At 39.3% G+C, this 24716-nt stretch overlaps 1 protein-coding gene across 7 annotated transcripts in view; it reads left to right on the plus strand.

The window, feature by feature from the left end:
* The window catches only part of BCAS3 (BCAS3 microtubule associated cell migration factor), an 818800-nt gene that overhangs the window by 446065 nt on the left and 348019 nt on the right, over window positions 1-24716 (plus strand). For all 7 annotated transcript variants that reach the window (XM_072136426.1, XM_072136427.1, XM_072136425.1 and 4 more), the window contains 3 exons: window positions 2194-2294; window positions 15447-15643; window positions 18020-18117. In XM_072136426.1, the coding sequence (XP_071992527.1) occupies window positions 2194-2294; window positions 15447-15643; window positions 18020-18117 (396 nt within the window). The remainder of the gene's footprint in view (window positions 1-2193; window positions 2295-15446; window positions 15644-18019; window positions 18118-24716) is intronic.

The raw sequence follows: 24716 nt of genomic DNA on the forward strand, positions 1-24716 counted from the left end.
TTGCTTCTCACCTTCCAAAAGTCATAACTTGAGCAATGAGCTTCCCTGTTCATTCAGTGAGCCCCCAAAGTTCTCTTCTTCATTCAATGAATCCCCCCATGTTTTACATCCAACCCTCGGCCTAGATGTTCCCCACTTAAATTTCAACATGGCAATTTTTTTTTTTTTTTAAAAGGATGGAGTTCGACATAAAGATGACCTGTCACCCTAAAAAACGCTCTAGGAGATGCTTATTAAAGTTAGCAGCTCCTAGCACTATCCCAGATGTATCAGTTTTAAACTTCTAGCTTTATCGGAGTCTTCTGATAAAGCTAGCAAACACTCCAGTGCAATACCCTGAGAAAGCTCGACCAAGCTTACAGCGGTTCTGCATATTCATGAGGGGGCAGGACTAGGAGGGGGTGACTGCCGCATGAAGCCTGGCAGTCAGCGTCGGTCTATGGCATGGGAGGGGCGGTGCGGAGAAGAAGCAGAGCCTTAGTTTTAATCTGCTCAACCTCATTGGGTAGGAGAGCCTGCTCAACCTCATTGGGTAGGAGAGCCTTTTATTTACCAAAGTTAATTTTAAAGTTTCTAAGGTAACTATACTTTTCAAACTCTGTTAGTAGGGATGAAAACGTCAAATGTGTCTGAGAGATATATAGTAGCAAATCATCTGTATTAGTGATGCTTTGCAAAGATTGGGACCTACAGTGACACCATGTATTATTAGGATGGATTATTTCAGGATGGTCACTTAGAAGTGCTCCATCATTTTTACATAAAGGCAGCCATGTCTGGTTCCATTTCCAATGGATAGGGCTCCATTGATGCAAGCGCATACCATGGGACAAAAATATAAGGCATTGATTTTACTGGAAAAAGAAGGATGAAGTCTGAGCTGTCTGAGAGCAGACATCATGAAGTCCCAATGCAAATGGTTGCAAGCCTATTCTTGCTTCTTTGCCAAGCATTTAGCCAACCTGATCATTGTGAATGATCGAGGGAAGTAAGGGACTTAATATATTGGTATATTGGCCATGATCTTGAAATTTAATTTCACATCCACTTTAATAAGTGAGCTTATTGTTGGAGGGGGTAGCCAGATCTTTCTTTCTTAGGAATTACATTCATACATGGGCTTCAAGTTATTGGTTAGCAAACCTGGTTGTCTCAGATATAGAATTAATAACGTTAGCGTGGTAGTGATTCGGCAGTTCCCTGTACCGTTCATAGACTATAGCTGTAAAGCGGTCTTGGGTGGAAATTTACCAGATGGTTTAGTTTAATAAAATTAGCTAGTCGCTCCTTCTATATTTTTGTATATTGAGTTGTGTCAGCTTTAAGAGTAGGGAGCGTCATCTCTGAGATGCAGAAGAAGATGCAATCTTCAAGGGACTGTGGGTCCATGGATGCAAACTGAGCCAAAATATTGTGTAGGGCTGCATTGTAAGATCCGAAGGTGTCAAGGATTTCCAATGACTTAGAGGTGACAACAGTGGTCGGGGATCAGAGTTTCTGAACATAGGTATTAGCAAAGCAAGGGTGTAAAAGACAAGAGAGGGGTTTACCAGACTTGTCTGCATTATCATAGTGATATAATTTGTATTGCGCATGATACGTTTAATCAAAGAGGGCCAGCTTTGACAGTATGTCAGAGCTGGACATCTTTTACTGCTGAGTTTCCAGGGACGCTATTTGTTGCAGGTAGGTGGCTATCTTAACTGTTTTTCTACCTTTTGAGCAATTTTACCAGAATTCTGGTGCAGACAGCATGATGCATCTCTCCCTTTGTTTCTCCATTCCTTTTCTCTAAAATACAATGACTGTATAGCGCTCAAAAAACTGTTTTTGCATGATACGATGGGTACATGCGCTTGTTAATTCAGGTCCATGGATCCTACCATAACATGTGAAAATGAAGAAGGCAGCAGCACTCCAAAGTTTTTTTTAGCAGATGTTTTTTCTTGACCAAGACATAACAGTGACATTTCTAAGAACTTTGGGGTGCTGCTGCATTCTTCATTTTCACAGGGATCTTTTCTCTAGCGTGCAGTTTCTGCTGTGCTAACCAGGTTGAGGTTATATCTCTCCTCTGCATGTACCTCTCTCTTTCTCTCATGCTCGGACACTGAGCCAACAGAGGAACTGAGGCTTCATCTCCTCCTTCTATAATCAAATAATAATTCTGCAACAATGTATTTTCTTTTGCAGTGGTTCCACCTGGAAGTCCTGGCCCCCTGACGCGACATGGCTCTTACGATAGCTTGGCTTCAGACCACAGCGGCCAGGATGATGAAGAGTGGCTTTCTCAGGTGTATTTCCTATTTATTTATTACATGTTCGAGGTCAATCAAGCTAATTTCCACATAATATGTGTTCAAGTATTTATTTACAATCAATCTTTTTAATTTTTTTACTTATCATTATTCTATATGACTTCCAAACTTTTTATTGACCTATAACCCTTTTTTTTTCTTCTAGCACAGATAATTTGTATACTTTACACCTTTTGTGGAATATTTATTGTCAGGGAAAGGTTTAGTATGGGACAAGCTCATGCGTTGAGGTATCACCAATATTCAGTACTGTATATTATAATAAGTTCTGACCATTTTCAAGATCTTTAACATAACAGAATATTTGTTTGTTTGTGAATTTGAGTATGTTTCTTTACATCCAGTTATTAAAAAAACTATACAGATCAAATCTTTATCATATATTTACATAAGCAGATATTTCTATGAACAAATATCAGTATTGTATTAAGAGACCCCGTAGTAAGCATTTACACATCTAACACATTGGGGCACATTTACTTACCCGGTCCTGTCGCGATCCCCGATCCAGAATGTCTGCCGAGGATGAAGTCCAGCGCGATTCACCAGGATCGTGCGCCCGATATCCAGTAAGTATCGCTTCCCCGCTGAGGTCCACCGGAGTTCATCTTCTTCCCGGTGTATGTGAGTGCATGTCTTGTGATACAATTTGACATGTTAAATCCTGCGCGTTGTCCAAATCCGTTGGATCGTCTGACGGTTCGCCCCCCCCCCCCCCCAGATTTGTGTCGCATGAAAGCGGTTGCGATGCGCCAAAATCCGATCGTGTGTGACAAAAAGCCTTTCTAAATGCGGCGCACATTGGAAATCGTCAGATATTCCGATGATAGTGTGGTCCGCGGACCCTTAGTAAATGAGCCCCACTGTCTCACAACTAAAATGTATTTCATTTAATTAATTCCTCTTTGATCACACATTGTGACTTTTATTGTAACCTCTTCAAATATCCTCTTTTAATATGACAAGATGTTCCAGAGGTAGATTTTGCACTGTTCCATGAGAATGTTCTTGAATATTCACATAAATATTTGTTCTGTTACAAGATTATATATGCTGTGATTCCCTAATATATATGTTGTCCTGTTGGTCACTATTGTTTGGAGCAAAAGATGGTCTTTGTTGTGTGAAACAATATGTACCGTGTATGAGCAACTTTCAGATTGTTAGCTAGGGGATGTGCTATCTTTTCCAACGAAAATACAAAGAAAATAATATAAAGACAATGCCATTATATATTCTTTTGACCTTCCAAACAATAGCCTGGGAAACCTACATCAATTCTGCAAAATTGAAAATATGCAGCATTTAATTGTGTTCTCAGACAAGAGCAAAGGCAAAACTAAAAAAAAAATTGAAACTAGACTGACCTAATGTCCTCCTTACAAGAGAATTTTAAGAGCTCAAGCCGCAAAAGTTTATCATAACATGTTATTTTATTACAGGCAAAGTGGTATATCCAGAAAGATATTATAATTTTTAATAAATGTAGTAGTTCTCAAAAAACATCCTGAGGCATATACAATCATCTACAGCAAGATCATAGAGATACTTAATCTCCATCATCCATTTCCCCATTTAAACGCAGTATTGGTTGGAGAAATCCTTTGTTGTTTGGTTAAATTTTAATTTTACCAGATTTCAAAGTAAAGTGTTATAGTGCTCTACTGCCATAGTATTACAGATAAGTTATTTCTGATAACTACTAAAACTGAAGGCAAAAATGTTGCGAGAAAATGACTTGCTGTTCACCTGCTGTTCTTAGTTTCTGTTAAAAACTACTTTAGGTTTTGTTGACATCGTTTAACAGGAAAATTGCTTTTCATAACTTTACTTTAAATACATCTGACATGAGAAAAAATGAAAGACAAAATAAAATTGGATAAAATGGTATATGGTGATCAGAAAGAAGTTACCACATATAGAAAGTAAAATAAAATTCTAAATATGAAGCAATTAGTAATATAACAGTGCTACATAAATTCCCAGTTCACATTGTGCATTCACAGCTCATTCCTGGACATTATATTCATTACATGCTTGTCAGCTAGATAAGTATAGCCACAGAACATGTAGAGATAATCTTGTAGAAATTGCCAAGCCCTGTGAAAGTGGATGATACTTTAGTGGGGGAACTGAAAAGTTCTACTTTTGCCAGCAGTGTTTAGTTTTTCCACTGTACTTGTTTTTAGCTTTCTTTTTAGCATGAAATTTTGTCACAGAATGTATTGAGAAAGCCTGCCCTTCACTTCAACTTTTCAATTAGAACAGTGGGTAATGTGTGTTGTCAGTGTGAAGTAGATACAATATGTTTGTCCTGCACACAACAGGAGAGTGAATAGGAACATCTGGCCATAGCCTCGATTAAACTGCAGAGGCATCTGTTTACCTCTCGGCTCTGTGACACTGATGGTTCTGAGCTTAAAATATACAGGATGCTTTTTCTGTGGCCTAATTTGCATTGCTTCGTGCGGTACAGGCTACGAAAGAAACCCAAATCTCTTAGGGCAACCCAAGCATTGGTGAGAAACAAAAGGGAGCAGCAGAATAGATCTTCAAGGCTTATAAAACTAGCAATATAATCAAGATTCTTGACTGGACAAATCCTGGAAGCTGGGCTGTGATTCATTACAACAGAGAAACAAGTGTTTCCACAGGCACATTTCTCGTGCAACAACCTAATAAACAAGAACGTGGATCGTGCGCAGAAACAAAAGGAAAAAATATATTGCTATAAATCGGAAATGCAAGGAAACCATTACAGTATGTAGAGTATTTGAGAATGTATCCCACATATGCATATACACTAGGGAAAATATACTATTTCTTTCTAATACTTAGTCTGAAAATGCACCAGATTTATTATAGTGCCTGTGTGATAAATCTGGTACATGCTGAGACTGTCTAGTCTTATTGCGCACCACTTATTTGTTGCCTTAGTTTTAGACCTGGAAATGCTGCAAAATGTGGTTTCTTTTTTTGGCATACAACATTGTTTCTTTAAGAGGTTATTGAAAGCTGGCTCTAATACATAGTGTTAAATGGAAAGGCTTTGAGCCTTGCAGAGGTTTCTAACTGTCAAGGCAGCTGAAAAGGATATCTGATGACACCATGCCCTGTCACTGTTTGGGAACTGCAGCTGGGTTCAGTTGTGGCCCCTAACGCCCCCTATTGGATGCAGCAATTAACAGCATAAGCCCCATAAGCCCTCTTCATATACCCTTGAAGCCAAAATGCATGAAGGGGTTAACAGACATCATTTGGAAACCAGCTCTATCTCGTCCTGCTGCCAGAAGTATTCTGCGGTGCTCGGATACATTGAGGCTCGAACAAGGAAATAGATCAATCCTGCACTTCACCAAGCTTCTTCCATAAGGCAATCTTTATTTGGATAAATCAGATATCATAGCTACGATATGTCAAGCAGCTTCATGACCACAACAAACAAAAGGCCAAGGCCAGGGACCACACTCCTAAAATATTTTTCACCAAATGCCTTTCGCACAGGTACACATGATGAAAAGCTCTGCACATCTGATAAAAAGATAATATCCTGATAAGATCATTTTTCTGATCTTAGCTGCTACACTCATGGCAAAACCTGGACAAAGACAGAAATAAATACTTATTGCAAATATGAAGAAATGATAGTAAACATTTCAGACTGATTGGGAAGTGTGATGCACATTTAACCCCTTATCACCGACACTAGTTTTCAGCTCAATGACCAGACGCGATTTTTCAAATCTGACATGTCTCACGATAATTGGTTATAACTTCGGAACGCTTTAACATATCCCGGTGATTTTGAGAATGTTTTCTCGTGACACATTGTACTTCATGTTAGTTATAAAATTTAAGTGATACGTTTTGCGATTCGTTCTGAAAAAAAGTGAAAATTTGGCAAAAGTTTGTAAAAATTCTTCATTTTCCAAGTTTGAAATGTTCTGCTTTCCAGACAGGAAGTAAAACTACCCAAAAAGCTTGATAAATTACATTTACGGAATGTCTGCTTTATGTTGGGATGATATTTTATGCATCCTCTCACTTTTCTAGGATGTTATGAGGCGCAGAACTTTAGGTGCGATTTTTCTCATTTTCATGAAAATTGCCAAAACTCACATTTTGAGGGAAAACTCAGCTTCCAACTGACTTTGTAAGGCCTAAATAATAGTAAAACCCCATAAATTACCCCACTATAGAAACTTCATCCCTCAACGTATGTAAAACAACTTCTATTAAGTCTATTAAACCTTTAAGTGTTTCACATGGGTTAAAACAATATGGACCTGCGATTTAGAAACTATGGAATTTTTTTGGAAAATACATTCATTTAGGCCAAACTGACAGTTTCAGAATAAATTAAATGATGAAACGCACTGCAACGTTTGATGCCCAATTCCTCCCAAGTGTACTGATACCACATATGTGGTGGTAAACTGCTGTATGGGCGCATGGCCAAGTATAGAATGAATGGAGGCGCCATTCACAGCAGATTTGTATTGTCACATTGTACGATCTATACATTTTTTTTTTTTTTGGTAATGCAAACATATGAGGGCTTATTTTTTACGGAATGAGATAAAATGTATAGATAATTCATTTAGGGGGTCTAAAGCTTATTCTTGAGATTTTATTAACTATTTCAAGGGGGACACAAACAAAATCATCAATTTTTATTTTGGATTTTTAGCATTTTTTTTCCCCCGCTCACCGTAATGTAAAAATAATATTTTATCTTTATTCTCTGGTTCACTACGATTGCGGTGATACCTCATTTATATAGTTTTTCTTATCTTTGCTCAATTTTCCTGAGCAAAACCAATATTGGAGAATATCGCATTGTTTTTACTATTGACAACTTTTTAGGGCCATAACTTCTGTATTTTTATGTTATAGGATAGATTGTAAAAAGGAAGAACACAGCGCATCAAAATAACATAGAAAATTCGGTGTGAAAAGGAAATTCGATGTAGATCGTAGTAGGAGCATCAATTAATGAGTCAACTGAGGTTTAGCTGCGTAGTCCTGCTTCCCGATCTGGTTAGGTCAGGATTGGGAAATGTACAAACATAGGACAAAAGGCAGGATCAATGACCGCGCTTCTCAGTGTAGAAAAGGTTTTTTATTTGATTGCATGCGAGGACGACGCGTTTCGGGAGCGTACCGTTCCCTTCTTCAGGTCCGTATGATTTTAATACAATATTCTAAAAAATATATATATATATATATACGTATATCAGATATATATAAAAACATAGACACAAGTAGGTAAAATGCATAAAATATAAATAAAATAGATTCGTACATAGAGGTGGTTAGTATGGAGAACATGGGTGAAAATTCATACGGAAAATCGGGTTCGAGACTAAGATTCTAACTGTTTAAATCAGCTTTTGCTGTACAAACAAATAAATATAAATAAAAGGTAGCGAAATAAAATTACATTGTGGATACATCAGATAAATAGATAAATAAATAAGACATATTATATATAGAAAGGATATAGGGGACAGGAAAGGATCATGAGAAAGACGTAGACTAACCTATGTGGCCTTGATCTAGCCTGTCCTGGTGGTAAAGGATGTGAAATCTATCCTAGGATGATGTTGTTCCTAGGAAGTTTGAGGGAGATAGAATGTAACAGTATAGTACATTTTGTGGTGATTGATGTGTGGGAGGATGGGAAGAAAGGTGGCTTACCCTGGCAGTATTAGCTTGATTTGTTATGTTAATACTGTAGATGAGATGGTCCTGATCCGTCCCTGTATGGTACATGGGGTTAGAGAGTGACTCTGATTGGTAGGTAATATAATAAAATAAAGGAGACTTACTTAGTCCGAGTTCGGCTATTCAAGGAGCGCTGTACGTGGTGTCTCCTGCAGTAGGGTAAGGAGCGCTGTGCGGTGCGTTCCGTTTGACATTTCTTATATGCGCTCGTGCGCGCGTGCGCACATGGGGAAAGGGGAGGGGAGGAAGCCTGCGCATGCGCAGTTTGAGGGATCGCTGTCAAACGCGGTGAGGATTGTTAGGTTGCCTGGGAGACAATGTGGAGGAGCGATTAGGTATCGGGCAATGATACAGTGGTATTTTAAGACAGGTAAATAATGATTAGGGGACTGAAATGTCAATATGTTCCATGGGGCCAGGTGAGAAGGTAATGGGGGAATTTGTGGATGTATTATGGATAAGCGGTGAGACCTCGGGGAGCAGCAGAGTGGACATTTATGATGGGCAAATAGTATAGTTAGTGGTGAGCAGTGAAAGGGGAATGAAGTGGTACCTTTCCAAGCTGGGAGAAGGGGGTACTTGTAACTACGTAATTATTAGTGTAGCCTTACGTTCTTTCTAGTGTCTCATTGAGACCATAGGGACACATAGTGTTTAATTTAAAAATCCAGTAATTTTCCCTTCTGATCCCTTTATTTTATTATATTACCTACCAATCAGAGTCACTCTCTAACCCCATGTACCATACAGGGACGGATCAGGACCATCTCATCTACAGTATTAACATAACAAATCAAGCTAATACTGCCAGGGTAAGCCACCTTTCTTCCCATCCTCCCACACATCAATCACCACAAAATGTACTATACTGTTACATTCTATCTCCCTCAAACTTCCTAGGAACAACATCATCCTAGGATAGATTTCACATCCTTTACCACCAGGACAGGCTAGATCAAGGCCACATAGGTTAGTCTACGTCTTTCTCATGATCCTTTCCTGTCCCCTATATCCTTTCTATATATAATATGTCTTATTTATTTATTTATCTATTTATCTGATGTATCCACAATGTAATTTTATTTCGCTACCTTTTATTTATATTTATTTGTTTGTACAGCAAAAGCTGATTTAAACAGTTAGAATCTTAGTCTCGAACCCGATTTTCCGTATGAATTTTCACCCATGTTCTCCATACTAACCACCTCTATGTACGAATCTATTTTATTTATATTTTATGCATTTTACCTACTTGTGTCTATGTTTTTATATATATCTGATATACGTATATATATATATATATTTTTTAGAATATTGTATTAAAATCATACGGACCTGAAGAAGGGAACGGTACGCTCCCGAAACGCGTCGTCCTCGCATGCAATCAAATAAAAAACCTTTTCTACACTGAGAAGCGCGGTCATTGATCCTGCCTTTTGTCCTATGTTTGTGTATTTTTATGTTGTCAGACCTGGTTGAGGGCTTATTTTTTGCGAAAAGAGTTGTTCTTTTCAGTCGTATCATATTAGGGAACGTAGCTTTTTTTGATCACTTTTTAGAACATTTTTTGTGATGGTGTTTGATGAAAAATTGTATATTACTGGAAGTTTTTCGTAGTTATTTTTTTCATCGTTCACCGAGCAGGTTCAATATTGATTTAGATTTATTGTACAGATTAATACGGACTCGATGATACCAAATATGTACATTTTTCGTGTGTTTTTATGTTTTATATAATGTATTTTCATTATATGTGTAACTGGGGAGATTATGGGACTTTATTTTATTTATTTATTTAATTATTATTATAAAATGATTTAATCTTTTTTTTTTTACTTTTACATATTTTCCACATTTTGGCTTGAATAAGCGATCATCATTATTCAAGCCTCTACACTGCAATACACTTGTATTGCAGTGTAAAGTGTAAGTAACTGAGCATGCCGCGCATGCTCAGTTACTTACAGCCGGGTCCTGCCAGGAAGGCAGGACCCGGCGAGAAGAGGAGCCGACAGCCTCGGGTCACTCGTCGGGACCCGGGGCAGCGGCAGGAGGGATCCGGATCCCCCGGTAAGCACACCGGGGGGTCTGATCCACGGGGGACACACTTGCACGCCGCGGTCATGCTTAACCGCGGCGTGTAAGGGGTTAAACACCCGGGATCTGAGTTTTTCCGATCCCGGGTGTTAGTGCCGGGTCTGGGCTGTGATGTCACTATACTGACCCGATGTCCCAAAATCTTCTTCTGACGCGGCGCTGTAGAAAGGCGTCGCGTCAGAAGAAGTACCCTTAATGACCGACGTAGATTCCCGATAGGGCGGTCATTAAGGGGTTAAATATGCACAATCAAATGCACATAACCTTATTATTAAGGTTACCATCACCAACATACTTTTACTCAGAAATAACAACAATATGTAACCGTGTAAGCCCTAAATACACACCTTTATTCCCTAACCGCACCTTGAGGTAGATGATGTAGGATGATTGCGACAGTTAACCTTTTAGGCACCATGATGAAACCCAACCTGAGTACCTATACTGCAGTGGCACATAGACAGCGCCAGGCTTAGCCTTTGGCACAATATATTACAGCCAGGCAGAGGCAGACTGTAGATGAGCAGTATAGTTTTACTACATTGCAATATTGTTGCTTTGCATCATATTGTATGAGCGATCAGACCCCCTAGAGTTGAAATGCCCTAAGGGTCTTAAAAAACTGTAAACAAAAATATGAAGCCCTCATACTGCTCTGTAAATGGAAAAAAGTTATGGCTTTCAGATTATGGGAAGTAATTGTGAGGAGGATGGCAAGGGGCACAGGGAGGACAGACAGGAGAGTGGGCCCTAAGTTGAGTCCCCCAAAGCTGTCACCTACCTACAGCATAGTGGAGGAGCGGTCCATCACACCAGTAATCCTTTGCTGGACAGGACTAAGCTAGAGGGAGTCAAGGCTGTACAAACAACAGGTTAAACCACAGTTCACAAAAAAAGACATTAACGCCTTCTTGGCCGCATTCTAAAGACAGAGGACGATGAGCGCGCAGATATTACAGTAATGGACTGACATGCAAGCTTAAAAGAGAGCATGGTCCTGAAGGAGTTAACCTTACCCCACTCATCCTTTAAGATATCCACGTTACTTAAAAAAGTTTTACATATTTCTTATCTCAAGTAATTACTATTGTTATTATACCTAACATAATATCTCTATTTTTATGACATAATAAGCAGCTTTACCTTGAATGTAATGGACAGTATTATTTATTATGTTTTACTAATGAATGCTCAACATTACATCTTGAAACATGTATCATTGTACAAATATTGTTGTAATATAAATACAGGGGGAAAAAAATAAGGGCAAAAAACATAAACCGTTGATCAACAGACTCGAAGAGTCACCCCCCTCCCCCCATCAAAAACTGAGGGCCTATCATTGCTATCAATTGTGAAAGGCTGTATAACCCTTTCAAAGATGTGTAATGCTACTGTATTTTGCAAGTGGACATTTATTCACAGAGATCTTAGCTACTATTATTGCAAGGTAAAGACTTATCTCCTAACATCTACTAAAAACAGTGCAGTCTGTACTATGTGAAGTGTGCAGAGGGCGCCAGATTCATGATTTGTGGCGCCCGTTCTTCATGAATCTTCACCTTTAACAAAGGGCAAGCGACACACTTCTGTCAGACTTGCATGATAAATGTGGCGCAGGGTCTGACTGTGCGCCAGAGCGCCCATTTCAGTGCTGAAATTTGTGTCGTATAAAGAATGGTGCAACCTCGACCCAAGAGTTTCACGTGCGTCACATATGTGGTACGGACACTTCTTAAATACCTGTGCACATAATGTTCAAAGTCTGCCAGAAAGCACCTTAGTGAATGTGCCCCACTGTATGTTATAAAGCGTCAGTGGGGAAAAAAAAGACCATATTCATTTTCATAAATGCAAAGAATGTTCCTCAGCCCATTTTTTTCATTGCTGGTTTTAAATCTCTCGAGTTTTCCTTAAAAGAACTTGTGTTTGCTGTGAAATATTGTATAAAACTTAACTTCTGTTAAACCACAATCCTGTTTACTTGCTAAAATAACATTTATTAACATTCAGTGTTACATTTATGAATTCTTACAGATTAATAAAAAATGTTTAATTCCCTTACAAATTTCATAATATTTGTTCAGCTGTGTCAGTGTAAGAGAAAATGGATGTCTGAATGAAAAATAAACGTAGCTCAATCTCCAGGGTGGTAAAACTGTTCACTTCGATTTTCTTTTTCTCATCCATTGAATTAAATCATGTAAATGGTGCAGATTTCAAGATATTTTAGATCAGTAATATAGTCATAACTATGAACAATGCAATATACAATTATTCCTGTAGCTTTGGAGTTATAATAGACTATTGTTCCTCAGGCTATACACATTTTATAGCTATTGTAGTAATAATAATAATAATAATAATAATAATAATCTTTATTTATATAGCGCCATCAAATTACGTAGCGCTTTACAAATCATAGGGGACATATACAACTATATTACATTACAAAGAACAAACAGTCATATGGAACAATAGGAGTGAGGGCCCTGCTCACAAGAGCTTACAGACTATGAGGATGAGGGGGTGACACAAGAGGTTGTATAATGGTCCAGCCATTCTTTATAAGGGAACAATATAAAATAATTTAATAAGTAATTTACTAAACAACGATGTTGCTGCTTGAACCAGCCATCAGCCGCCATCTTATTTACAGGGTCCTAGGTGAAAAAGACTGCAGAGAAGCCTGGAGCTTGGTATATATCTGCTGTTTGCCCGATAACAGATAGGATAGTACATAGGATGGATTAGTAAAGGGAGAGTTGACATTTCATGCAGTTAGCGAGTGTGATAGGCTTGCCTAAAGAGATGGGTTTTAAGAGCACGTTTGAAGCTTTGGAGGGTGGGTATTAGTCTCAGAGTCTGGGGAAGGGCATTCCAGAGAATTGGTGCAACTCGGGAGAAGTCCTGGAGACGTGCATGGGAGGTTCAAATTAAGGTAGAGATTAATCTAATATCACTGGCAGATCGAAGAGCACGGGAAGGGTGATAGACTGAGATGAGAGAAGAGAGATAGGGAGGTGCAGCATTATTCAGAGCTTTGTGGATGAGGGTTATTATTTTAAAGTGAATACGGAAGGAGACAGGTAGCCAGTGCAGTGATTGGCACAAACTGGAGGCATCTGTGTAGCGTTTGGCCTGAAAGACGAGCCTGGCTGCTGCATTAAGAATAGATTGAAGAGGAGAGAGTTTAGAGAGTGGAAGACCAATTAGTAGGGAGTTACAGTAGTCTAGTCGAGAGTGAATAAGTGCAACAATTAGCAACATAAATCCATGTACACCACAGAGCCCTTAAAGTGGTATTCCCACGAAGATAAGTTTCTTGAATTTACTCATGATAACAAAATAACTAATTCTCTAATTCACTGTTATTAACAAAAAGTGCAGCATTTCACATATATAATTCCAACCTGTCTCTATCAGTCCTGGTGTACACAATTTCTGTTGCCCCTAGACACGACCCTTCTGACTTTAGGGTTGGCTTCCATTTTGCCTGAGGCTTCACGGAGTTTGTTTCTCTGTAGCTTCGCCTCCTGCATTCTAAAAGGGAGCTCACTCACTGATGCACAGTGATACGTAGGGGGAGATTTGTAATGAGTTTCTGAGGTAAAACTGTTCTATTTGCCCATAGAAACCAATCAGAGCTCAGCTTTAATGTTATAAACAGCTGTGGGAAAAAGGAAAGTTGAGCTCTTATTGGTTGCCATGGGCAGCTAGAACAGTTCTGCACTAAGAGACTTATGATAAATCTCCCCCATAGAATCTGAGTTATTGCTGGCAGCAGCATGGGGACAACTACAAGCTACATACAGCTCAGTTGTTTATCTGGGGAGGCACAGCAGATCTAGTGTGTTGTGGAATAGCAGTGATGTAGCAGAGCCATCAGTGTGTAATAGGCATCTAATGATTTTCATCATCTCTGATCTGTGTCATCTCTCTTTCTATGTGTTAATACAATGTTCAGAAGCTAAATGAAAGTGCATTTAAACCTGTACCCTGATAATCTAACCACATTTTCTGCTCCCAGAACTAGATGGATCATGATGTGTCTGCTTAGAGAGTCCCCGTCCACACCCTGGAATTTTGCACTGACCAGTGATAGGAGCTAAAACAGCATTACAACTGAGTAAAATTGTGAAGTAAAGGGTTAAAAATTCTTTATTGTGTAAACAACATTAGGGGATTGAAATACTACATTGTGTTTGCATTAACATTGCGTTTGGGGTAATATCACGATTGTGGTAACATTGTGATTGTGTTCACATTGTGCGCACAACCTATTTGTATTACAATTTCACTACATTGGGGCACATTTACTTACCTGTCTGAGTCGCAATACCCAAGGTATCCACGTAGATCCTGTACCCGATATCCTGCATGTGTCGCTTCCCGCTCAAGTCCACCGGAGTTCACCTTCTTCTTCTCGGTGCATATAAGTTTTTGGCTTGCGACACAAATTTGAATGTTAAATCCTGCACTTAGTCCGAATCCGTCAAATTGTCCAACGGCCCTCAAAGCCCCCCCCCCCGATTTGTGTCACGTGAAAAAGCCGGCGTGATTGTGACACAATCCGATTGCAATCCCTGACAAAAATGCGCCCGCAGGACCCTTAGTAAATAAGCCCCATTGTGTTTCTTTAAGCAAAGTGTAAAGGCAATGTGTACTCCAGAGCAGCTTCTCTGACATGGCCTGCTACAGTTTGGACAGTATCAAAGAAGATCAACATAGCATACATACACCCATCTCCTCCAGAACCTCCTCTATGACAGTACACAGGATTAGAATGGTAAATTACTGGGACTGATATCTCTGCATCATGGGGACTAGAAAGAAAATTCTAAGTGCCCTTATATCTGTGTAGCAGCCCCTACAATCTTAGCGTGTTTGAATTGCTGAAAGCTCCTCTTAAAGTCAGCTCATGAACATCATCCATTGACTGCACTCACACAGCATGGTGTCAACAGCAAAAATAGAATCAGTGCTACCGGTATTAATCCTGTCTTCTATATCATTAATAAATTAATTAAAATGGTTGTCCGGGGAATGTATTCACATGGCTAAACATCACCATCTTCCAGTTAGTAAACCCTATCTCTTTGGATAAAATCTGTCAACCACAATTATACTCTATAAACCAAATAGATCTTATTTTGCCTCTAAGGTTCTGCTTACCTCTTCATAAAACTGTATATTTTACATGTGTTTTATAGTTTTATTCTGTGTTTTTCTTCTTGAAACATAGTCGATCACTAATCTTTAAATTTAATCTATTAAATCTAATATGTAAATTTAATATTTCAGGTGGAAATAGTCACACACACAGGGCCTCACAGAAGACTGTGGATGGGACCTCAGTTTCAATTTAAAACTATCCATCCGTCTGGCCAAACAACTGTGATCTCTTCAAGCTCCTCAGTCCTCCACTCACATGGCCCAAGTGACACCCCACAGCCATTGCTGGAATTTGATACGGATGATCTTGATCTGAACAGTCTTAGGTAACCTTCGTGGAAGATCAAATGCATAATACATATTTGTCATGTCTTTTTTCCTAATTCTTAGTTGTTATGTAGTATTGTAGGAGATAGGGAGACAGCATTACAGAGTGAACTACGCTGTTTTCTTTCTTTAAGGGTTAATTTGAGACACACTATCAAACAATAGTATTGTGTTAAAAATACTCTTGTGGCATACATATGGGTGACTGCCAAGCTTTTTGGGTCCGGGTTTGGGAATCCCAGAAAAGCTGGTTGATGGGCTGCTGAGCAGAGTTTAGGTGTAATAATTTAATAATTGCACCTTTCAGGGCAAGTAGGTAGGGAGAGAAGACTGTAAGGGACAGATAAATAGAAATTGAAATAGATTCCCTTTTCAGGGTTTCAGTGTAAAGAGGTGCATCTGTATACTCATACTCTCTTATAGTGTAATGACAGTAATTACATTTGTATACTCATATGCTCCAAGGGGGGATTTATCAGGACTTGTACACCAGTTTTCTGGTGTGCAGACCCTGAAATAATGGTAATTACTAGAGAATTGCAATTATTTCTCCTTTCACACCATCTCTAAGCAGAGTGGGGATGGAGTGGTGCACGTACTTTTATGACTGAAAGTTTGCATGTCACGGCACAATTAGGATTCTGCGCTACGCAACCCAGCTGCCACATACATAAGCAGGACGTAGCCTGTGGTGTATGTGGTAGTGCCGGAAGAAGGGAATTTCATCATATTCTGGAGCACTAAATCGCCCCCCTCCCCAATAAAAAGTGCAAAAATAATAAATGCATTTGTATAGTCTTAAGCTCATATAGTGCAGTGACAAAAACTATATCTGTATACTCACATGCTCCTGTATACACTTATACAGGCCGTCCCCGGGTTACGTACAAGATAGGGTCCGGAGGTTTGTTCTTAAGTTGAATTTGTATGTAAGTCGAAACTGTATATTTTATAATTGTAGATCCAGACAAAAAAATTTTTGGCCCCAATGACAAAATGTAGTTTAAACATTTTTTTCTGTAATGGGACCAAGGATTATCAATAAAGCTTCATTACAGACACCTTACAGCTGATCATTACAGTCTGGGATTATAGTAAAGCATCCAGAGAGGTCACCAGAGGTCAGAGGGGTCTGTCTGTAACTATGGGTTGTCTGTAAGTCAGGTGTCCTTAAGTAGGGGACCGCCTGTACTCCTTTTGAGAGGTTATAGTGAGTCTGCAATGGTTAACAAATATGCAAATATGGGACAGGGACGTGTTGCTGATACTTGTGATGGAGCTGGTGCTGCATTGAGAGAACGTGTTACAACTCAACTTTCATCGAATTGTCTTCAACCTGCTACACCTCTGCTGAAAGTGCAGTAACTAATGCTCTATGATTACTCTTCTCGATGATTTTCTGTTGACCATCTTCCTGCCTCTGCCCAAATTATATTAGCCCACATATGTCATTGTGTTCATGCCAGTTACTTTGTCTATGTTTGAACCAGAAAAAGTGCCTTTACAGTCTGCACATGTATTTATGAGGTGTTTGCATTTATTACTGAGCTGTGCCACAATTCTATTGCAACAGCATGAAGCAAACTGCATCAAAAAGGTGCAACTGTGTAATATGAAAATAGACTAGTTTTACTAAGAGCGTGCGCCACTATTGGATTATCTGGTAGAAAGAACACATTAGTGAGGCAAACTGCACTAAAGCAGTTTGCACCAGTTTTGATATATTTGTCCATAGAGTTGTGCTGCACAATTAGGACATGGACAGTGGATTATCGCAGGACATCTATGATGAGGATAAAACCCAAGAGCCAACTGCTGCTGCTATCTGCAATGTGGAGAAAAGGAGACAGACAAGGTGGTGTTGCAGAGGTTCTTAACCAATTAAGCAGACATGCCAGACCTTCATAAAGAGTGTGTCGTGGTTGTGCATTTTTGGCTTTCACACCTTGCTGCTGCTTGCCTATCTGCACTGCAGGTGAACTTTTGCCTTCCCACCTACTCTATTCCATATACTGAAAAGGGTGTGTGAGCAGACAACTTCCACTAAGTGCAGCTGTTCTTGCCTTTGTACAGTCTTGCTCACATGAGTTACTACATGCTCCAGCGCCTCCAAACTACCTGGATGGTCACCAGTGCCAATTACTGGGTGGCCAATCTGCTAGATTCACATTATAAGATGACATTGATTCCACCCCTAAAATGTGAGAGAAAAATGAGGGAATATGTCAGGATCAGTGTTAGTGAATCCTCTGTACCACCACGGACAATGACATAAGTGGCAACTACTGAACCTTCCCATTGCTTTAGTTCTTCTTCACAAAAATAAAAAAATATGATCATTAACATTGCCTCATAAAATTGTCTTCTTATTACAGGATCCAACCTGTTCGCTCTGAGCCAGTAAGCATGCCAGGATCTCCACGACCTAATACTGATAGGAGGGGAGGATCAACTGTTATTGATGCCAGCTCTGGTAGGAAAGACCTTTAGAGATAATCACACAAGATGGCTACTGAGTATCCCATGTGACCTTAGGGTATTGCTAATGTTTTGATCACTACAGGTCTATAACAACCTTGGACACTAGAGTGTTTAGAATGGAACAGTAAATTCCTTCTGAGCATGAGGAAAACATTGGGGCGTTCTGATTGGGGCGATCAGATTTTTGGCGTAGCTGTGCTGGCTTCCATGCAACACAAATTGGGGGGCGTGCTGTCGAACGATCCGACTGATTCGGACTGAGCGCAGGATTCAACTTTCAAATTGTGTTGCAAGACAATGCACTTACATGCACCAGTAACAATGCACAATGTACAATGCACTTTTCGTGAACTCTAGCGGCCGCGCAAGTAAATGAGCCCCATCTGCCTTCTAATTCAGTCTTCTTAAGAGCATGACTTTCAAGAAGCCTAATGACATCATGCAGGATTTTAATCCAAACCAGTGTATCTATTACAAAAGGAACAGTGCTGTTTTGATATTTTTGCATGGTGTCAGTACAGTGTAGGGAACTGCATCAAAGACGTAGATAAAGGAACGGGTGGCACTCACCAATCTTCTGTTTAAATTTTTTTCTCATTTATTTGTGGAGTAAACAACACATACTCACATGTCGGACATACAAGGGAGGGAGTGAAGGCAACGGGTGTTTCGCTCACTACAGCGCTTGTTCCGGCCTCCGTATAAGTGATTAAAACATTAGGGAACTGGTTTTTGACCAGGGTCAGAAATTAAGAGCTCTACTTACGGAGATTTTGCCAATTAAAACTTCATATTTCCCACAATCCCCCAGTTGAGTGTTAATGGTGATAAGTCTCCATACACCTCGGCCTTAATTGGCAAAGTCTCTATAAGGAGAGCTATTACTTCCTGACCATACAGAGCATGCTGCGTTTCAAAATAACTTATGCAATAACTGATGGTAAAAGTGGACACATTTTGAAACTGTCCTTTTCCCATTGAATTCTCTGTGAAAATCATAACAGAAAGGGACATTCTGTAATGAACATGTTATTTTTATAATGGAAAAAATAGCTACGTTTCTTTGCATTTCTTATATTATGACATTCACAGTCACATTTAATTTTTTTTAAACCACAGTAATAGTGTGGTATTTCACAAATTCAACACAAAATGTGGTGTATGTATCATGCTTACTTCCTTGTACCAACATTCCAGTACATCACAAGACATGATTGTGGTATTTCATGGTTTGCCATGTGACTTGCACAATGTGTCCCTAATGAACTTGTAGTGTAGTACTTTTTCCCTAAATACTGTATTTGCAGGTGAGTCATAATCCAGAACTTGTTACCTTTTGACAGTTTGAGCAGTGCAGTTTTTCTGCCTGCAGGGTATAATGTCCATTACTGTAGCATATGGGATTTAGAGAAGCATCTGAAACCCTGATGTGTCATATCAAGGTGTTACACTGGTTTGATGGTTTTTACACATGAGTCTTACTGTAATATGATGCAAGAACACACTTGTGGTTTAGTGTAGTTGTTAGTTTAGAGTGTTTGATGTGTTTTTAAAGTCATCTTTCATGCAAACCCAAGTTCAGGCATTGTCACAAAACATACCTTTGCTCTTCATATTTCTAACGTGTTTTTCCGGAAATAAGACAGGGTCTCATAACTTTTTTTGCTCCCAAAAATGGGTTATAGGGTATTCCCCTTTTATGGTAATTTTTTTCCACGAACAAAAATGTATTCTAGTATTATCTTTTTTATTTGGAACATCATCATAACTCTCCAAGCCTTGAATTCCCGGGTGTATTTCTGGGGAATCTATTGCTTTTAGAATTATTGGGTCCAGTTTTGCACAAGAAGCAGTGGCACTTTACCCAAATAAACCATTTTGTCCATGTACCTGCTTTAAGCCATTTCATCTGTCAGCTCGCTCTTCCCTGCACCTCCCCTCCTCCTTCTCTATGCTGTCTTAAATTCACAAGTTAGAGGGGTGGACCACATTTCAAATGGCTATATTTTCTGTACTATGGCACCTTGAGACCCAATGTATGTGTCATTTTAAAGAGGAAAATAAAGCTTGTGTTTTTAGGTGTTACAGACACAGAGTTAAAGTTACAGTCGGGAGTGTGAGCTGTATATGAAAATTGTGTGTTCCTCTGTAACTAGGGCTTATATTTCAACCCTATCCGGAAAAGAGAGTGTAATTATGTATTGGTAAACAATAAAGCTTTAATAGTAACATTGAGAACTATTTTTTCATGTTGATAGGCAGAAAAATAGTGGACATGGTCTATTCTGTTCCATTCTACGCACCTTTTGAACTCATGTTATATTAAAAAACTAATAAAATTTATGATGATATTGTTGGCTGTTTTCAGTAAAAGCAAATCTTCCTTCAGTAAATGTGAACGTTCAACCTGTTTTCAGTGGAAATAGGCCTCTCTGCCTGAGGTGCACTTCATTAAAGAGTTATATCAGATGTGGGCTGTCCTTTCTTTTACCACTTCATTACTGGAGTGTTTACCCCGTTCCTTACCAGGCCATTATTTCAGTTTTAGCAATTAACCTGTTTAATTGCAAATAACTATTACATTTATAACTCAACATACATATAGAAAACAAGTTTTATTCAGGACACATTATTTTATGATTACTGGGGGCAGGGGCTGGCTATATACAGGCGATCCAGTATATAGCCAGCCCCCCCCCAGTATATAGCTGACCAGCCCCTGCCCCAAGTATGCCAAGCCTATAAAAAAAAACAAATTAACACTGTATCTTTCCGATGCCCCCCCCCCCCCCCCGCAGGTCCTCTTCTTGCTCCGGCTCCTCTGTAGGGGGCTGGATGTATACTAGGGCAGGGAGCTGGCTGTATATGTAGGGGGTAAGCTATATACTTGGGGAATGCTGCCTGAATATATAGTGGGGCGCAGCGGCTGCAGGCTATATACTGCAGCAGAGGACTGGCTATATACTGGGCCAGTGGTCTAGCTTTATAATGAGGCAAGGGATGGCTATATACTGGGGCAGAGGCCTTGCTGGCTATATACTGGGGGGCAGAGGCTGGCTGGCTGGCTCTATATTAGGGGGAAGGGGGATGTCTGGCTTTATACTGGGGGGGGGGCTGCTGGCTATATACTGGGGTGAGGCTGTGACCAATGCATTTTCCATCCTAGGCTTATACTCAAGTCAATAGGTTTTTCCAGTTTTTGGTGGTAAAATTAGGGCCTTGGCTTATACTCAAGTATATAGGGTACTATAAATATTTTTATTTATTGTATTTATTATAGCCTTAATTAAAAAAATAACAAAAAGAAAGTGATACGTAGAATAATCTCTTAGAGGATACATCTCTATATATCAGTATATTGGGTTTCTAATGCAGTGCAACGTTAAAGTAGCTCTGAGTCATTGAGTTCTCCTATAGCCAAAAGTGCAGCAAAACAATTCACTGGGTAGAGTGCATGTCTATGTTGCTCAAACTGCAGGGTTCAAATCCAATCCAGGTCAAAATTAATTAATAAGATAAGAAATAATCTTTTGTCTTGGGGAACCCTCCCTGACATGGAGAATTACTTTATATGGACAGATAATGGATACCACCCCCCCTGGCTAGAGAATCCCCAGCTGCCAACATCGAAGTATAAAGTTGTACAGTAGTAGGCAAAAACGTTTACTCACCTTTCCCAGTACCTCTGATTATGTTATTTTATGCCCCTTCACTTCTTCTGACACCCAGCTAACATCAGCAGCATCATCTTGGTTGTGTCAGTTGACACCATATTTAATTATAGATCAAGTCAATGCAGTGGCCAGCCAATCATGTGCCACTTATGCAGAGGTCCCTACTAAGGCCTGTTATTGACTGCTGCTATCACTTGGTAAACAGGAGAGGTCTCTTGCCCTAAACAAAATGTGGCACATGGCTTATATGTTCATGCATATGCTAATGTTATGACCCATTGGGGTTTACTGTACATGTAGTTCTCTGTACAATCAGTGCGAAAGGAGTTAATGAAGTTGATGTGATATCAGACCTCAAATTATAAATGTAGAAAATACTTTAATAGCTGAAATTCAAAAGATGTTGTCTCTATAATCCAGCAGATAGTGTCCCTGTAGTAGAATGTGTTTTCTACCCTTTACAATGGGCCTCACATTGCTTTTATCACTTATTTAAATCTTATGAGGATGTTTGTAGCTGTAAACAGGTCCCAAGTATGGCTTGTAAAAAGTTTACTAGCTGCTTTGAACCAGGAAGTGATTACAGCCTGTGCACCTTACACTGAAGAAGTTTGATTCCTATCACATTGTTGTTACTTGTTGCTAGGAGATGGCATCTAAGTGGCGCCTTCCCTTATCACCAGCCATCTCCTTGTCTCACCTAGGAAAAAGGTTGCAATGATGGCACATATTGCATTTATTCACCCTCTTCTGTGCCTGAAGGGCATTGATGGCCTGAGAACATACCTCTTCCCAGGGATGAGCGTGTTAATATTGCATTACATTTCACAGCAGTCTCTCTGTATTTCCTTCATAATACGCAGCAAAACATTCTAATTTAATATACATTTATGTTACATTGGTGACAAGACAAGGATATGACTTCATTTGTAATCGAATCATTGTGACTCACACAGATGTGTGAGTATAGCAATTTGATTTGGTCTGACCTGGGTAACTGTAAGAAATAAAGGAAATTTTCATTTGCATGACGTTCCGCTAAATATTGTGTTGAATATATTGTGCTTTTAGTGCACTGTAAATCTGAATGTAGTGATGCAACAACCAAAATGTGTTGTGTGTATATGCATTTATATACAACCTGAAAAAAGAAAAGTATTTTCTCGCCTTCTATGTTATGTTTCTTTGATGGCAAAAAAAATAAAATTAATTTTGAAGCATTGTACACTGGCTCAGACTGGTCCACCGGTGAACAAGTGCATTCACTGAGGGTCTCGAAAACTTAGTGGGCCCATGATCCCATCATGAGTTTCATGACAAAGTACTTTGACAGAATTTTTTTCAGATATTCAGCATAGTTTCTCAACCATCCTCAGTATTATATGATACCGGTATTTGAGGAGATAATGTGAGATAATGCTCACATTTGTTTTATCTAGACTATATTCAATATATATATCAGTATATATATGCCATGTGTTTTGATACTGCATTTAAAGGGGTATTCCGGGATATGAACGTGTGACACAAAAACCCATGATAATATAAATAAATGAATACAACAATACTCAATGTCATTAGTCATAAAATGGAGCTTAAATAGTTTGATTTTCTGATTTACTAAATTTATGGCCTCTCTAAAGTAGGTGGAGTTATTACAAAGATGGCCGCCACTGGAAACTACAAGTCTCACAATCCTTTAGTTCTCAGTAACTCCTCCTACCACTTATGCTCTGCTCCCAGTGACGATCTTACAGGTTTTCTTGCTCTGTTACCATAGGAATGATGTGTAAATGCCATCACCACAACACTGGCCATACTGGATGCACTGCAACCAACTGACTACAGCCAAACATAGTGGTGATCACATGACCTGCCCAGGCAGGTACAGGACATGTAATATAGACATGTGACCAGCAGCCATCTTCTGTCCTGTGTCTGCTCCACAACGTACCGCGCAGAGGAAATTAACGGACTGATTAAAGGGCCAGTAGCATTTTAATTCTCCATTACAGTCTATGTCGCCAACATTTTCTGCTATGGGGAGCAAAATTTTAAATAACAACTAATTACACATTTGCTTATATCTTGAGTACCCATTTGTATATGAATTATGCTGATTCCTGGAATACCCCTTTAAGTACTGCATGGCAAAATGGTCTTTTATTTCTTTCAGCAATGAGAGAACATTGGCCAACATTTCTAAAAACTAGTGCAGTCTGTACTATGAAGTGTGCAGTGACAGTCTTCATGACTCTGGTGCCCCCTGCAATGCTCTGAAAATGTGCACTTTCTGCAGGATTGTGGCACAGAGAGAATTGTGGCGCACATCACTAATAAATGTAGCGCAAACTCCGACTAAGCAGTAACATGCCCCTTTGGTGCACGTTTTTTCTGTCTTGTCAGACACAGTGCATCCGCGACACAGAACTGGCACAGATACTTTATACATAGGTGCGCGTGTTCTTATCAGTGCAAAGTCAGACAGAAAACTGGTGCAGACTCTTCAATAAATGTGGACCATTGCCTGTATTCCTATCCCTGTCTCACAGTTTACTGACAGGGATTGATGGATGTAGGCCCATCTTTACAATTGACTGCACTGTTAACGGTGACATGTAATTGAAATGAACTTTTTTGTAAGAGTACATTATTAATATTTCTGCATACTGAAAAGATCTATTTTTGTTTACCATACTTAGGTTACATTATAACACATTTACCCTAGGATAAGATTAAAGTCTGTGTTTGCACCTGTATATTTTGTGACCATCAGAATTGTGCTACAGCATTCAGTCTTGTCTTGGATTGTATATAGACTAATATTATTGTTTGGCCATGCACATGGCTATAATAAAGTGCTTACTGTGTATCCATAACAAATGTACCCCATGAAAACAAGGCGCTATTGCTGATG

The sequence above is a fragment of the Engystomops pustulosus genome, chromosome 2 (genome assembly GCF_040894005.1).
Source record: "Engystomops pustulosus chromosome 2, aEngPut4.maternal, whole genome shotgun sequence".
Taxonomy (NCBI): Eukaryota; Metazoa; Chordata; class Amphibia; order Anura; family Leptodactylidae; genus Engystomops; species Engystomops pustulosus.